Consider the following 15,761-nt stretch of genomic DNA (forward strand, 5'->3'; position numbering starts at 1 on the left):
AAAATTCTCTCTATGCAAAAGAGTGTTTCAAACATCACCCTTTCCCTTGGCTTGTGTTAAATCTCGTACTCCCTACTTCACCTATGCTACTAACAGAAATAATCTCTCTAGATTCTCCCCATGATAGGTCAAAACTTGGTGACTAAATGCTTTTGAAGCATTTTTTAAAGGCTTGATAATGTATTATGTGAAGACAAATACAGTGGTGAAATTTACTATTATTTTTATTTATTTGTTTAAAAAAAAAATCTTTGTCACATAAATTCAAATGTTCCCCCATGCTAGCTATAAACAGCTGAAATCAAGGGAATCCTGTTCAGAGTAGAGCAGTTTTTCAGTTTGTTGCTGTGTGTGTGTGTGTGTGTGTGTGTGTGTGTGTGTGTGTGTGTGTGTGTGTGTGTGTGTGTGTGTGTGTGTGTGTAGCAGCGTTTAAAACCGTCCCTGTTTGGCGTCACCAATGGCTCCCCAGACGTCAAACACAAACTCATCCGGAAAGGCAAAGTCACCAAGAGCCTCGTCCAGAGCCATGGCAAACTCATCAGGGTTCTTCTTGTCTCTGCCCACCTCCACCATCGTGGCCGCTGTGCAGAAGTGAGAAGAAAGATCAAGTCATCCCGTTTTGCAATATCTTAGAGCCTGACACATATTGATAGTATATGTTAATGCAATGAATCTTTTTTTTTTTTTTGTTCCAAATTACAATGCAAAGGTCAGCCATATTGTTTTGACAACAATATTTACATTGGACATCATGCAGTTACCTAACACAGTACCAAAATCATTTCATATAATTATTTATGTTGCTGTCCTAAATATGCACTTAATATATTATATGGTTACTTGAATTAAGTATCTCTATTATTAATTTGCATTTTGAATTGTCTGATGTGACTCACTAGTTAAAGACCCCTGCTGCTAACAACACATTAAATGTACAATTTATAAATCAATCTAAACACACACACACACACACACACACACACACACACACACACACACACACATGTTTGTTTTTGTGAAATGTGGGGACATTCCATAGACATAATGGTTTTTATACTGTACAAACCGTATTTACTATCCCCCTACACTACCCCTAACCCTAAACCTAACCATCACAGGAAACTGTGCACACTTTTACTTTCTCACAAAAACTCATTCTGTGTGATTTATAAGCCTTTTGAAAAGTGGGGACATGCTGAATGTCCTCATATTTCACCTTTTTTTGTAATACCCATGTCATACCCATGTCATTATACACATTTATGTCCTGATATTTCACAAAAACAAGTACACACACACACACACACACACACACACACACACACACACACACACACACACACACACACACACACACACACACACACACACACACACACACACACACAATGTTAACATTTATATTCATATATTCATAAACAGTTTTGAGGAAAGTTACTTTTAAAAGTAATGCATTACAATATTGCATTAATCCCCAAAAGTAACCAATTGCATTAGTTACTTTTTATGAAATGTAATGCATTACATTATTTTTTTTAATTTTTTTTTTTCTGGGTTGGGTGTGCTTGTTTGTTTTTTTATACCAAAAAAAATAAAAAAAAAGTTCTATTTTTGGCAAATGTAAAAGCCCTTTCACACCTAAAGTAAAATGAATGAGCCTCGGGCTGTAGGAAATGCATATTTACGCCTGTACGGCAGCTCAAACAAACCTTTCAGTTGTGCTGCCTTTCTGGATTAAAGAAGAATAGGATACAGGAGAAGGAAGTTCACCACTCTTATTTCTAAATCTAATTTAAAGTCATATTTGCTTATTAGTATGGTTGAATTAGATCATTGAAGGTCAGCAGCAAAGACATTGGTTAATAAAGTGAGATTAAATACATAAAGGCCCGGTTTCTCAGACAGGGCTTAGCCTAAATCAGGATTAGGCCTTAGTTCAATTAGGACATTTAAGCAGCTTTTATAAATGTTCACTAGAAAAAACATTACTGGTGTGCATCTTGAGATAAAACCATGGCACGGACATATTTAAAGATATGTCAAGGCAAGTTGCTTTCAGTTAAAACAGCTCAAACATGCATTTTAGTCTGGTACTAGACTTAAGCATTGTCTGTGAAACTGGGGGTAAGTATATTTGTGTAATTTAATATAGCTAATTACAGGTTTCCATAAAATTCTCAGATTGTATTTCACAGTTTTTATTCTCGTGTTACTTATTTGAAAAAGTAACAGATATTTTGTTGTTAATTGAAAAAGTAATGCATTACTTTACTAGTTAATTGAAAAAGTAATCTGATTATGTAACTCAAGTTACTTGTAATGCGTTACCCCCAACACTATTCATACATATACATACACATATGTGCACACACACATTTTTAATTTAACAATCAATTTTTACTTAAAAAAAATAATAATAATAATGTGTAGGCCTACACAACTGTTCAAATGTTTTTTAGTGAATGAACAATTTAAAACTTTCCAGAAAATAAATAATCTTTTTCCTTTTCAGTCTGGTTGCTGCTATTAAAGTTTTTAGAGACCTTATTAATGCCTTGGATTGTAAAAACAAATTGTTCAGCTCTCTTGATATATCGAAGGCTTTTGACACGTTGATCATGACATCCTTTTAAAGAGACTAATTGTTGGTCTCTCGGATAATGCTCTGAAATAATTTGCCAACTACCTTTTAGTAGGAACTCAGTGTGTGCTTTTAAAGGATTGTACTTCATATGTCTCTAAAGGAGTACCTCAGGAGTCAGTTCTAGGACCCATTTTATTTTCCTTGTATATAAACAACATTTGTGATAACATTCCTAATAATAGGTATCATCTTTATGCAGAAGATTCTCGTCTGTCAACTTAAACTGGTTTAAAATACAAATAAAACAATTAATCCTAAGACAATCAATGTGCTGCTAGTTATAAGTAGCCTACTTGGGTATTCTATTTGATAGTTATCTTTTAAGCTTTGTATTGATAAATTAATTTTCTAAACTTAAGCTCAAATTATGGTTTTATTTCAGAAAAAGAATATTATTTTCTTTCAGTTGAAGGAAATGGTGTCTGCAACCCTTTTACAACCATTGGACTCTGGAGATCTGCTTTATATGAATGCTCCAGTACACATCTAAAAAACATGACACTGTTTTTCACAGTGCTTTACGTTTTATTACTTGCTGTAGCTATCAAACACATCACTTTACGTTATGTAATAAGGCTGAGTTACCATCTCTGTGAAAAGAAGTTTTAACTGGTCCCGCTTTATTTATAATTCTATCTGTGGTTACCTCCATCTTGTTTGTCTCTCAGCTTATCCAATACACTCACCAGCCACTTTAGTCGTTACACCTTAATCTCCTGTTCCACCACATCTTAAAAGTGCTCTATTGGATGGAGACCTGTTGACCGTGAAGGCCATTTGAGTATAGTGAACTCAATGTCATGTTCAAGAAAACATTTTGAGATTATTTGAGCTTTGTGACATGGTTCGCTTTCCTGCTGGAAATAGCTTTAGAAGATGGGTACACTGTGGTCATAGAGGGATGGACATGGTCAGCAACAATACCAAAGTCCCTTTAAGACAAGTCATTTCACTTGGCGGCCATCTTTGAAACACCTCTCGGCCATCCTGGGCATCATGCAGCTCCTATCTCTTTGAATGGGGAAACATCAAATTCTCCAAAACTGTTCGCCAACCTTACGATTAAATTTCATGTTTGAAATCATCCAATGAAATTTAACAACAACCGGCTCATAAATTAAGTTTCAAAACACTCGAATCATGACAAAAAAAAAAAAGTATTTTTCAGGCTGGATCAAGCTAATGCGCATGCACAGACCTAAATGCGTGTCTCTTAGGAGGCGCGAGTCTGACTGTGTCTGACCAATGATTCTAACGGCTGCTGAAGTGACGCGATGACTTTACCAGTCGGCGATTAGCTCTTATTTAGAAGGCGGGACTTATTCCGCCATATTGCGAGTTACACTTTCTCCCATTCAAAACAATACGAGTGGCACGTCTTGTGTTATTCTATAGTCTTTGACAATACTCAGGTAGGCTGTGGCATTTAAACAATGCTCAGTTGGTATTGTGGCCCAAAGTGTGGCAAGAAGCAGCCTGAACCGTTGTTGCTAGCCAGGTTGGATCCATGCTTTTTATGTTTTTTACAGCAAATTCTGACCCTATCATCTGAATGTCGCAGCAGAAATCGAGACTCATCAGACCAGGCAATGTTTTTTCAATCTTCTAATATGCCATTTTGGTAAGCCTGTGCGAATTGTAGCCTCAGTTGCCTGTTCTTAGCAGACAGGAGTGTCGCCCAGTGTGGTCTTCTGCTGCTGTAGCCCATCTGCTTGAAGGTTCGACATGTTGCGCATTCAGAAACGTTCTTCTGCAGACCTCGGGTGTAACCAGTGGTTATTTGAGTTACTGCTGCCTTTCTATCAGCATGAATCAATCTGGCCATTTTCCTCTAACCTCTGGCATCAACAAGGCATTGTCAACCACAGAACTGCTGCTCCCTGGATATTTTCTCCTTTTCTCTGTAAACCCTAGAGATGGTTGTGCATGAAAATCCCAGTAGATCAGCAGTTCCTGAAATACTCATACCAGCCTGTCTGGCACAAACTACCATGCTAACCAAAAACCAACCAAAGTCACTTAAATCCTCTTTCTTCTCCATTCTAATGCTGAGTTTGAACTTCAGCAGATTGTCTTGACCATGGCTGTGTCTGAAATCGCCCCCTATGCCTTAAATATGGTACTATTTGAGAGGACAGCCATTTGTAGTGGTGTCTGAAACCATAGTGGACATTATTAAATGCACTTATTCAATCCCATAATGCACCACAATAACAAGTGTACAACTGATGTATGTTCAACAGCTAGACAATACCCATAATGCACTGTGAGGGTCATGCTGAATGAATTCCCACGTCTCGCCAGATGGCAACGCCTGTAGCTGAATCATCCATTCTTCCCTCCATTTTCCAAACTGCTGGTTCAATGTGGGTACAGAGTAAGATCATTCCTTTTTAATTGATTATTAAATTGTTTAATTTAGGTTTATACATGCTAGTTTCCATGACAGAGTTCAAGATAATTTTACTACTGGAGTTAAAGAATCACACTCAGTGTCTCATTTTCATTAACTTCAAGTGGACTATATTAGTGGAGTAACGTAGGGAAGAGTGAATGAGAGTATGGGGGGCAATTTCGAACACATGCAGTGTGTCTACATGCCTAAAGAGGGAGGGTCTGGCTAGCCTCTGTTTTGTTTGACAACACTTCGAACGTCAACAGGAAGTTACTCCGCTCAGGATCGCTTAGAGAACCTTTAAATATAACGCTTTGCTTGGAATAATCTACTAAATAATTTAAAGCTTACCGTGCTTCCATCACAGAATCTGATTAAAGTACCTTAAACTCATTCAGTGTTTTATCCTCTGGTAATTTGTTGTTGTGATTCTTGATTGTGTTGTCTGGTATAATGTTGTGAATTTGTAAATTTATGTTATTTGTCATTGCCCTCTTGGCCAGGAAACTCTTGTAATAGGTGATAAACACTCCATGACGTGATGGACACTACAGAAGTCTCACCTAATTCAGTGTCTCTAATGCCCATGTAACTCTCAAGAAGGTCATCCACTCTCTTTACTGCCTTCTCTTCAAACTCAGTGGGCTGTAGAGGAATAAAAAGGCATTAGACTTCAAGTGAACTTTATGACCGTAGTACTATTCAATTATCAGTGACCATGTTGCTAATACTATTACAAGCTACAGAAACATTGAGAAAACACAGTTACCATCTCCTCGACTGTTGCAGGTCCCTTTGAGCGCAATCTGAGGGTTTCTCTGCCTGTGCCTATTTTGCCATCTCCTGAGGTTTTGCCTGCGCCTCCTCTTGACCTTGGTTCAAGCATTTCTGCCAAATGAGAGAACATATTATATATATATATATATATATATATTTTTTTTTTTTTACATTAGATAGATCACATAATGAATTCTGAGGAGAAATAGAAGACTCGTCAATCTCAATGCCTTATGGGAGTGACCCTGCTGAGCTCTTTTGCTGCAGTTTCCATTGCCATGGCTTCTCTGATTGGTAGATCTCTCTTGAGGATTATGGCTATATTCAGCAATTAAACATTTTTATTTCAAAATCAGATTGAAGTCATTGACTTGTGGCTTGTTGAGAAGCAAATACCATCACTTTTCAAACTTAAAGCTTTGTTTCGAAAGATTTATACTTGTCTGAAAATAAAATTCTCTGGAAAAATATAATGGGATATTTACTTCAGAAACCAACTGTTGTACTGCATTATCTAGATTTTGTTCCAGTCATGTACAACATTCAAAATTAAGAATATCTAAAAATAGTACTTCAACAAGCATGAACAACAAACCGAAGGCTTTCATGGGCTCCACCAGTTTGAGGGTGAAGGACTGATCTTTGGGCAGCTCCTTCAGCATTCGTGCCACCTCATAGTGCCGCATCCCCACGATGTTCTTTCCATTAATGCATTCAATATGATCTCCCACACAGATCACCTTCACCCCATCCACCACACTGCCCTCTTTGATACGCTGCCAAATGGAAAACACACATGCTTCAGCTTTAAGAATAACTTATGTTAAAGTAGCAATTGAACAAATATATTTTACGGTGTACTTTTACTTTAACACAATACCTAGTCTTAAAATAATATATATATATATATATATATATATATATATATATATATATATATATATATATATATATATATATATATATATATATATATATATATATATATATATATATATATATAAAAACAATTCAAAAAATGGGATTGAAACAACTGACACTTTGCTTTAAAGATACAAATTCATCTTTCAGAGCTACAACTACAGCATGCGATCTTACAAAGACCGGTGCCGTTCTTTTAAATTACAACTTATAAATGCATTTATTAACTTCTCTCAATCAAAGCATGGCAAACAAAGCCAGCATCAGACAAAAGGGTAAATAATGTTTTTATTTGTGCAGAGGGATATCTTACAATTTACACAAAGTCATATAATTCTCTTCAGGCACTAGATTTGTTTACTTTCAAAAACATGCAAATCATTATCTGTACAGGAAGGGCTAGTACTACGACAAGCTACAGTATGTGCACTGCACTGCTGCTAAAGGGGCGGCATCCCATAATAACAGCCTGTTCTAGAAAGAAGCATCATTGTGAGTCTACCTTTATGAAGGCGTATCCAGCTCCATTGTCTGTGATGGTGAGCCCAAGTGCCTCCTCAGATTTGTACACCTCCACCTCCTTTTTGATCCCTTTTATGTGAGCGAAGATGAAGTCCTCCAGTCCTATCTGCCCTCCCAGCAGCTTTTCCATATCAATTTTGTGGGTGTTAAGTGTGCAAAATAGGATCTGTTGTAATACATTTAGAGGAGAGTTTCAACTTTAGTAACATGACAATTTTTAAAATAAAACATCCAGTGAGAACATTAAAGGGTTAGTTCACCCAAAAATGAAAATTCTGTCATTTATTACTTACCCTCATGCCGTTCCACACCCGTAAGACCTTAGTTAATCTTCAGAACACAAATTAAGATAGTTTAGTTGAAATCCGATGGCTCCGTGAGGCCTCCTTAGGGAGCAATGGACACTTCCTCTCTCAAGATCCATAAAGGTACTAAAAACATATTTAAATCGGTTCATGTGAGTACAGTTGTTCAATATTAATATTATAAAGCGACGAGAATATTTTTGGTGCGCCAAAAAAACCTAAATAACGACTTTAGTGATGGCCGATTTCAAAACACTGCTTCATGAAGCTTCAGAGCACAAATGAATCAGTGTATCGAATCTGCTGTTCGGAGCGCCAAAGTCACGTGATTTCAGCCTTTGGCAGTTTGACACACGATCTGAATCATGATTCGACACACTGATTCATTTTTGCTCCGAAGCTTCATGAAGCAGTGTTTTGAAATCGGCCATCACCAAATAAGTCATTATTTTGTTTTTTTTGGCGCTCCAAAAATATTCTTGTCACTTTATAATATTAATATTGAACCGCTGTGCTCACATGAACTGATTTAAATATGTTTTTAGTACATTAATGTGTCATTGCTCCCTATGGAGGCCTCACAAAGCTATTGGATTTCAACTAAAATATCTTAATTTGTGTTCTGAAGATGAACAAAGGTCTTACGGGTGTGGAACGGCATGAGGATAAGTAATAAATGACAGAATTTTCATTTTTGGGTGAAATAACCCTTTAAGGATTTATGCAACTTTACTAAATTTAATTTAGTAGCTGATCCCACAGTCAGAAATATAAAATCTTCATTTGTTATATTAGAAAATGTTAGAAAGTCACCAAATATATTCTAATATTTTTAGAAGATAAAACAGAAATAAGAATTTGCACTGCAGTATTAAATAAAGCTCAGCAGATTTCTTGACAGAATTTTTTTTTTACTCCTATTATCTCTCATAATCTGGATGAAATCCTAAATAATTTTAACATGCTAAAGCCCAAAGTATTATTCAGTTTTTACGCAGATGTGAGGGTCAGCATACAGTGCGTGTGACGCAAATTTCGTCATCAGGAGTACACGCACAACAGGATTTTTGTAACTGCAGGTTGCACATGCGCATTTAATTTTTTGTTGTTGTTGTTGTTGCAGTAATTACAGTAATTACTAACTGTGCCCTAGGGGTGACGATTCACAAAGTAGTCAAAGAAAAACTGCATAAACAGAACAGACGGAAACGCATACAATCTACAGTGACAATGGAGGCCTACATAGATTAGAAAGTATCCTCATTTGTACAAATTTTTTTTTCATGAAAATTCTGTGAAAATTTTATATGGTTTAAATGTATTTTTTGGGATAGGGTTATTGATCTCTTTAAATAGATTTTTAATGATATTTAAGGTCTTCGTGTAATTTCGAGCGACCAATAATAGCAATAACTGTATTAAATTGAAAATAAAATATCTAATTTCTGTGGCTGGAATATGAATCACAGATACAGTATGCTTAAGTGAATGGTATTTTTTAAAACATTTTAGTTTTATGTGATTTACTGGAAAAATAATTGTCGACTACACTGAAGAAGGCAACACTTTATAGAACAAAAATGTAAGGTCATTCTTTACTGAATCTCAAAAGAACCGCAAATACTTTGTTTCTAAACACTTTAATTGCTGAGAACCTTTAAAAAAATGTTAAGCATGTTAAGAAAATGAATTAATTTTAAGATAAATCACGGCTGCACCACATTTTTTAAGGCTATGGCCAATCCATCTAGATGATAAAAAAAAACAAAAAAAACAAACAAACAAACAAATACATAAAAGCAAGAAGAATAAAATGCAGATGGCAGGATGTTCAAACCCCCATAACCAATGTCCACACAGACAGATGGGGTCACCTTGGTGTCAATCATCTAAAAATCTGGCATCATGTCTGTCAGTGTCTGGCAGCAGCGAGGAAACATGAGACCTGGCAACCTGAGACACCAGATTTAATGGGCCGGGCCAATGAACACTTGATGACAACAAAGCGTTTAGTTGCTCCACAGCAGTATTGTATAACAAGTCAAGAAAGACTAAAGTATTTCACTTGCTTCATGACTTGATTGTAAACATGATTTCATCCTCTTAAGAACACACGCATGTTCTAGGTAAGGACAACCTTTGGACGCAATTTAACAAGAGAATCTGGCGTAAGAGAAAAGATCAGTCCATATCAGCTCTTTATAGCGACCTTTGGTGGTGCAGCAGACACTCCAACAAAGCAGACTTGTTTTCTCCCCCTTTTGTGCTCTGCAAGCACTTTGGACACACATCAGCTGACATACAAGACTGTTGCCCTGGTTACCAGAGCCTATCAAAAGGGCCAGGATTAAGGGAGAGCTTTCGCAGGGACAGGAGGGGGGCGGATCTTTGCCATATCTGTGGGCGGATTCATGGACACCTACACTGCGTTACCAAGGCTGCGACTGACATCATGCTTCCTCTTACACATTGCGCGTTTTTAGAGACACAACGGATCTGACGTACCCGCCCACATCATGTGAGAAAAACCTCCTTCAACTGGCAAATGTTTCACCTTCGATACGAGACACACCCACAGGATTGCAACAGGCCGACCTTTCAGAAGCACATTCTTGAAACAGGCAAGAAATCAACTGAGCTTATCAAAGCAACTGTGTTAGCCAATACAGAGGATTATAGTGATCTACTACAACACTTCTGTGGAAAAAAAGTGGATTGTGGGACAAATCTGCATTTTTGTTGGATAGAGAGTGGCCCGTTTCTTTGGTAACCGGGTGCTATTTTGGGGTCTTGGTAGGGCAATCTGCTCTAAAGAATGAATGAGCAGAGCCTAAAGATTAAGCCGGCATTAATAACAGACCAAAAGAAAAAAAGAACAAACATGATGTATACGGCAGGTTGAGGCTTTGAAAGATTAACAGTTTAACAGGTCAAAATGCTGAAACAGCCAGGTTTAACACCACACCAACATGTTTGTTGATGAAGTGAAGAGAATCATCAAATCATTCATTACAGCGACTGACTAACCAGCTAGCTTAGATATTACCGTGTAAATCCATTCACAACAGCAAAATAAGAAACATCAACATTTTCCACAGGTAACCATTAACTTTGATGAGGTGAAGGAAGGGTTCAAAACTTTACTTTGCTTACCCTGTGAATTAAAGTGAAATTAGGTCAACTTACTTTTATATTTAACAACAAACCAAACATGACAACTGTTAAAGGGATAGTTCATTCAAAAACTTTAATTCTGTCATCAATTACTCTCACTTCTTTTGTGTTTCACAGAAGTCATACAGGTTTGGAAAGAAATTGATAACATTTTTGGGAGAACTATCCCATTGAAGTCAAATATACTTCAATAGGATATAATTTTTTTGTCATTACCTTGTACTTTTCATAAAGTAAAAGTAATAAACCCATCTAACATCCATAATGTTAAAACGTGTTTATTCAAAAAAACACAGACTGGCGTCTGAAGTTACAACATAACCATCTAAACGGGTTTCAATAAAGGTGCGACTCAAATTATGTTGTGTTTGAACACATTCCATTTAGCTGACAACAGCAAGTACATACTTGAAGGACATGTTACAGCACTGATAAATCATATTCCTTATAATAACTCTGAGTACTCTAGGATCAGCCCCAGTTCTCAGTGTGGGTGAAAAGTATTGCAATATAATATGATATGCTTTGTAGGGTGTCAATACATCCCCAAAGATATTACACAACTCATCCCCCATTATATATATATATATAATGAAATGTACTGGAGTAAATGTAAGATTGACATTATTCCCATTGTTGAAATATTGAAACAGGAAGTCTGCACTGGAAATAGACATTCTGACATATACATAAATGGCCAATATGCTTTAGTTGAATTATAATTCCATAAACTATAATTCTAGGCTGGTGGTGTTAGAGGTGAGGCATTCTAATTAATTGGACAAAAAACTGTGCATTGCAGTGTAAGTCATGAAATGTTTTTGACCCATTTCCCAAGATAAAAAGACATTTTAAACAGTGTAGTCTATATCTGCAACTTTTAGTGCAACAAAACACCAGCTATTTTTCTTTAATAGACATTAAAATAGGCTTAATTCTTTATACGCAAAATATAAAATGTTTAACTTCTCTATGATTTTAGGGTAAAATATGACCTGCACATGTTCTTACTGAGCTTTACAAAATTCTTCTTATTGAACACAACAAGGAATTGCATACCTTGCCAGTGCATAAATCAAACTGATAAATACTGACCTAACTGGAATTTATTGTTTGGTTTATTTATTGAAGGGTTACACAGGGGACTGATTTTGTATCTACATTGGATGATACAATCTATGAAGCATTACAGGAATATTTGTAAATAATCTCACCAGGGGCCATATGCTAATGTCACACTGAGATATATTGTGTGTTCCTATCACATCAGATAAGGCTGATGCTAATCAACAATGCTGTGGTCTATCCAGCTTTTTAAAAATACAGTCTCCCTGACTACTCATTTGAATTTTAAAAATAACACAAATGGCAACATTTTCAACACTGCTTTCTTCAGACTTAATAGAAAATTCATGGGTTACAGCTTTTATCTGGGTTCTCATTATAACTCCATTAGCAATACTACAAACATACTTTCACTCCCATAGAACAGAACTTCCCAGTTCATTTTTAGTATTATATAATGAGGCCTTCAATGAGGAGACTGCTTCAGATTGCTTGCTGTCATAAGAACAAAAACTCGTTTTCAAATATTCAGGTTAGTCCTGCCAATTCAAACAACCAATACCAATAATTCTAAATAACCGACACTGAAAAACATAGAAAGCTGTTGAGCAGACGACACATTGTCCAGACATCCGCACCTGCATGCAAATGCTAAACAAATGACATTTTGGCTCCATGAAAAGAAACTTCAGTGAAGTCACATAGTCCAGCATGCGCAACAGAGTTCCTATGTCATGATAATAAACAGACTTTGACCAGTGAAGTTCTGTAAAATTACAGATACATCTTTACAATGTCTTTGGTTTACCTGTGTGTTAAACCATCTTAACAATTATGGCTGAAAAGTCTGGCTTCAGTCTGCAATTTACTTGACAAGAGGAGTCTCTTTGTCACATTAATTTTGCAAAGGAAGGTAATGAATTTTGTACACATGTTAACATGTTAACAGAGAGCAGTTTAACCTAATCGACACTGCCCTTTTAACTGGGTGTACCGGTACTTAATTTTCTCAAAGTCAACATGGTGCAGTTTTGAATGCCTTGTGTGTTATGATATTGGCAGTACACCAAACAATCCATTACATATAACAGCTTTTAAATTACTGCTCAAATCGCAAAGGTAGCCAATTTACTGGATACAAAATTCATCCCGATATCCTGGTAACTACAGAGTCATCTAGCAATCAACAGGCAACACATGGGAAAGAGTAATGGTGCACAGTATGCACTACTCCGTCCACACAACCTCCATCCCCGGGGAGGCCGGAGCGATTTATCATCATGTGTTAGGGTTGTACCCACTGTAACAGGATGTGAGGGACTTCCTCCGAGGACCTGCAATGTTCCTATATACCATCATGAACACGCAAATGACTAAACATAAAGAAACTGTGTTGGATCAGCAATAGATACAATTCACAAGGCCAACAATTGATTAATTTTTAGAATACCATCATCTGTTGGCTGACCTTCAAATCCTTTAAACTCCACACACCTGATAGATCTGTCTAGTCTGGTTACTTGTCTGACTGGTTTTTGGCATGAACCCCCTTAAGAGTTTTCAGCACAGGAACTAGCAGGAGACTTGTGAGGACCAATGAGGATCAACTGATATATGAGAGGCCAGGCACACATTCACTCACTCACACTCACATAATTAAACGTTTCAGTTACAACCAAAAAGATTTTTTAACACTTGATGCCATGGGAGAACCTTAATGTTTTCAACAAAGAACTTTTTAGTTTATTAGCGATTTAGAAAGAATCTGTGCGCCCAGACACAAATATACTAAACTGCAAAGCATCTTTAATGCTTCATCAAGAATTATTTTTAACCTCCAACAACCAAATTCTAAATTCAAGAAGCTTTTAAGTTGCAAATACCAAATTCAAGAACCCTGTTACATCCTTAAAGGATTAGTCCACTTTTAAATAAACTTTTCCTGATAATTTACTCACCCCCATGTCATCCAAGATGTTCATGTCTTTCTTTCGTCAGTCGAAAAGAAATTAAGGTTTTTGAGGAAAACATTCCAGGATTATTCTCCTTATTAGATGACTTCAATGGCCTCCAGACGGTTGAAGGTAAAAATTCTACTAAAAAAAAAAATTCCCTATTCTACTTACGGAACGAACGCAACACCAGTTTAGTTTTTTTCCGTAAGTAGAATAGCGAAGGCGTAGGACAAACAGCGCAAGCGTTTTTGAAGAATGCTGAAAGCGGAAGTACATTCAAGGCAATATTTTGTGTTTATAAAGCATATACAGTTGTATTTTTTTCCGAAGATGATCGTTTCACTAGATAAGACCCTTATTCCTCGTCTGGTATCATTTAAAGCCCTTTGAAGTTGCACTGAAACTGTAATTTTGACCTTCAACCATCTTGAAGCCATTGACGTCTACTATAAGGAGAATAATCCTGGAATGTTTTCATCAAAAACCTTAATTTCTTTTCGACTGACAAAAAGGAGGCATAAGCAGATTGTACGAGAATAAGATTGTATGAAATATGAAATAGCCACCAATTCAACAAAACATAAAATAGGTACAAATTGCCGTGAGAGTGTTATTACCAGAATTATGTGGTGCTTTCAAATTCATGTAGTATATGAGTCAGTGACATAAAGCTAAAATAACTTTAAAATACATTTTTTGTTGCACTGCAAAGGCAAAACAGGAATTAAACCAACACTGAAACAGAGAAAAGTTTTTTGAAAAAGCAAATTCTTGAAGAATTTATCTTATTTTAATGCTTGTTTTGTCTTACTTAACATAATTTTAAGTCATCTTGAGGCCCCGGACCCCTGGTTGAGAACCACTGCTTTAAACCTATATGAAATTTTTCTGTTCATGTCAAACAGACTAACTAAAATGGCATTTCTAAGCACCTGGCAGGTGCTTTAAACTAGATTTTTGTATAGCTAAGAATCTAATTTTTATCATATCCTTATGTCATTGACTCATATAACATTTTTATTTTGGCAACTCCCTGGAAAATGTAAAATGTGTCTTTACAAAGAGTGCTTTCAGGATGCAACCAAAACTCATTTCTGAAAGCAAAACAAAAAAAAAAAGTCAACGACTCCCATTTTAAGCTCCCAGAAAGACGCACCTTATGCAAACACCAGACAGTAGGCTATATTTCACGAGGAGGTTTTTGATTTGCAACTTCGTTTGTATAATTTATTCCTGACTCACTGCCTGCGTAGCCTACTTACTCAAGTTCACACTGAGATATTGAAATAGCCTGTATTTAACAGTAGATATTTACCTCATCTTGACTTAAATTAAACGCTTCCGCTATTTTGCCGTACAGCTCTTTGACGTTTGTGAAGCCCTCGATTCTCCCCGTGGGACTCCCGTGCGCGAGCTGCGTGTGAAACACCAGTTTCGGTCGCAGGCTGGCAGGTGGAGGAGGGAGCCCGCCACCGTTCACCGCGGACTTCCCGACACCTGCATGTCCGCTGACCTCCTCGTTTTCCACTAAGTTCGAGCTTTCCCTCGACTTGTTTTTCTTTTTTCGTAGTCCCAAAGGCATGTTCGCTCCTCCTGTAAATCCGTAGGGGGACTGAAGTACACGGGAACCGGACAGCTAGAGCATTGAAAGAAGGAAAACAACCTGTTGAATGGGTCCTTTTAGTTCGGTGCGCTTGTTTCCTGTCTTCGAAAGCGACCCAGAGGCTAAAACGGTAGTATATAACAGATAGTAATCAGACAGTATGCGGATCTACTGTAAACGCTCTAGCCGCTGAGGAGCAGAAAATGGACAACTCTACGGCCAAACGCACGCGCGCTACAGGACGCTGTGACGTCATCCAGAAACCCATTTACCTGGCTCAGGTGTCAATTAATGATTTTTTTTTTTTTTTTTTTTTTTTGAACTCCAACCGGTGGAAGCGGATGAAGATAAACATAGCCTACGACTAAATATGTGATTATTATGCCATCAATACTACTCA

The 15,761-nt window shown here is 36.9% G+C and overlaps 1 protein-coding gene across 1 annotated transcript; it reads right to left on the reverse strand.

Annotated features, from left to right (window-relative positions):
• Nucleotides 1-338: 338 nt before the first annotated feature.
• gipc2 (GIPC PDZ domain containing family, member 2) lies at nt 339-15,606 on the reverse strand. Its single transcript, XM_067363532.1, has 6 exons — nt 15,074-15,606; nt 7,240-7,425; nt 6,412-6,592; nt 5,809-5,927; nt 5,603-5,684; nt 339-581 (listed from the first exon to the last, which is right to left on the reverse strand). The coding sequence occupies exons 1-6, from the start codon at nt 15,338-15,340 to the stop codon at nt 430-432; spliced, it is 987 nt and encodes a 328-aa protein (XP_067219633.1). The 5' UTR covers nt 15,341-15,606; the 3' UTR covers nt 339-429.
• Between the last annotated feature and the right edge of the window lie 155 nt (nt 15,607-15,761).

This window comes from Chanodichthys erythropterus, chromosome 16, assembly GCF_024489055.1.
Source record: "Chanodichthys erythropterus isolate Z2021 chromosome 16, ASM2448905v1, whole genome shotgun sequence".
Classification (NCBI taxonomy): Eukaryota; Metazoa; Chordata; class Actinopteri; order Cypriniformes; family Xenocyprididae; genus Chanodichthys; species Chanodichthys erythropterus.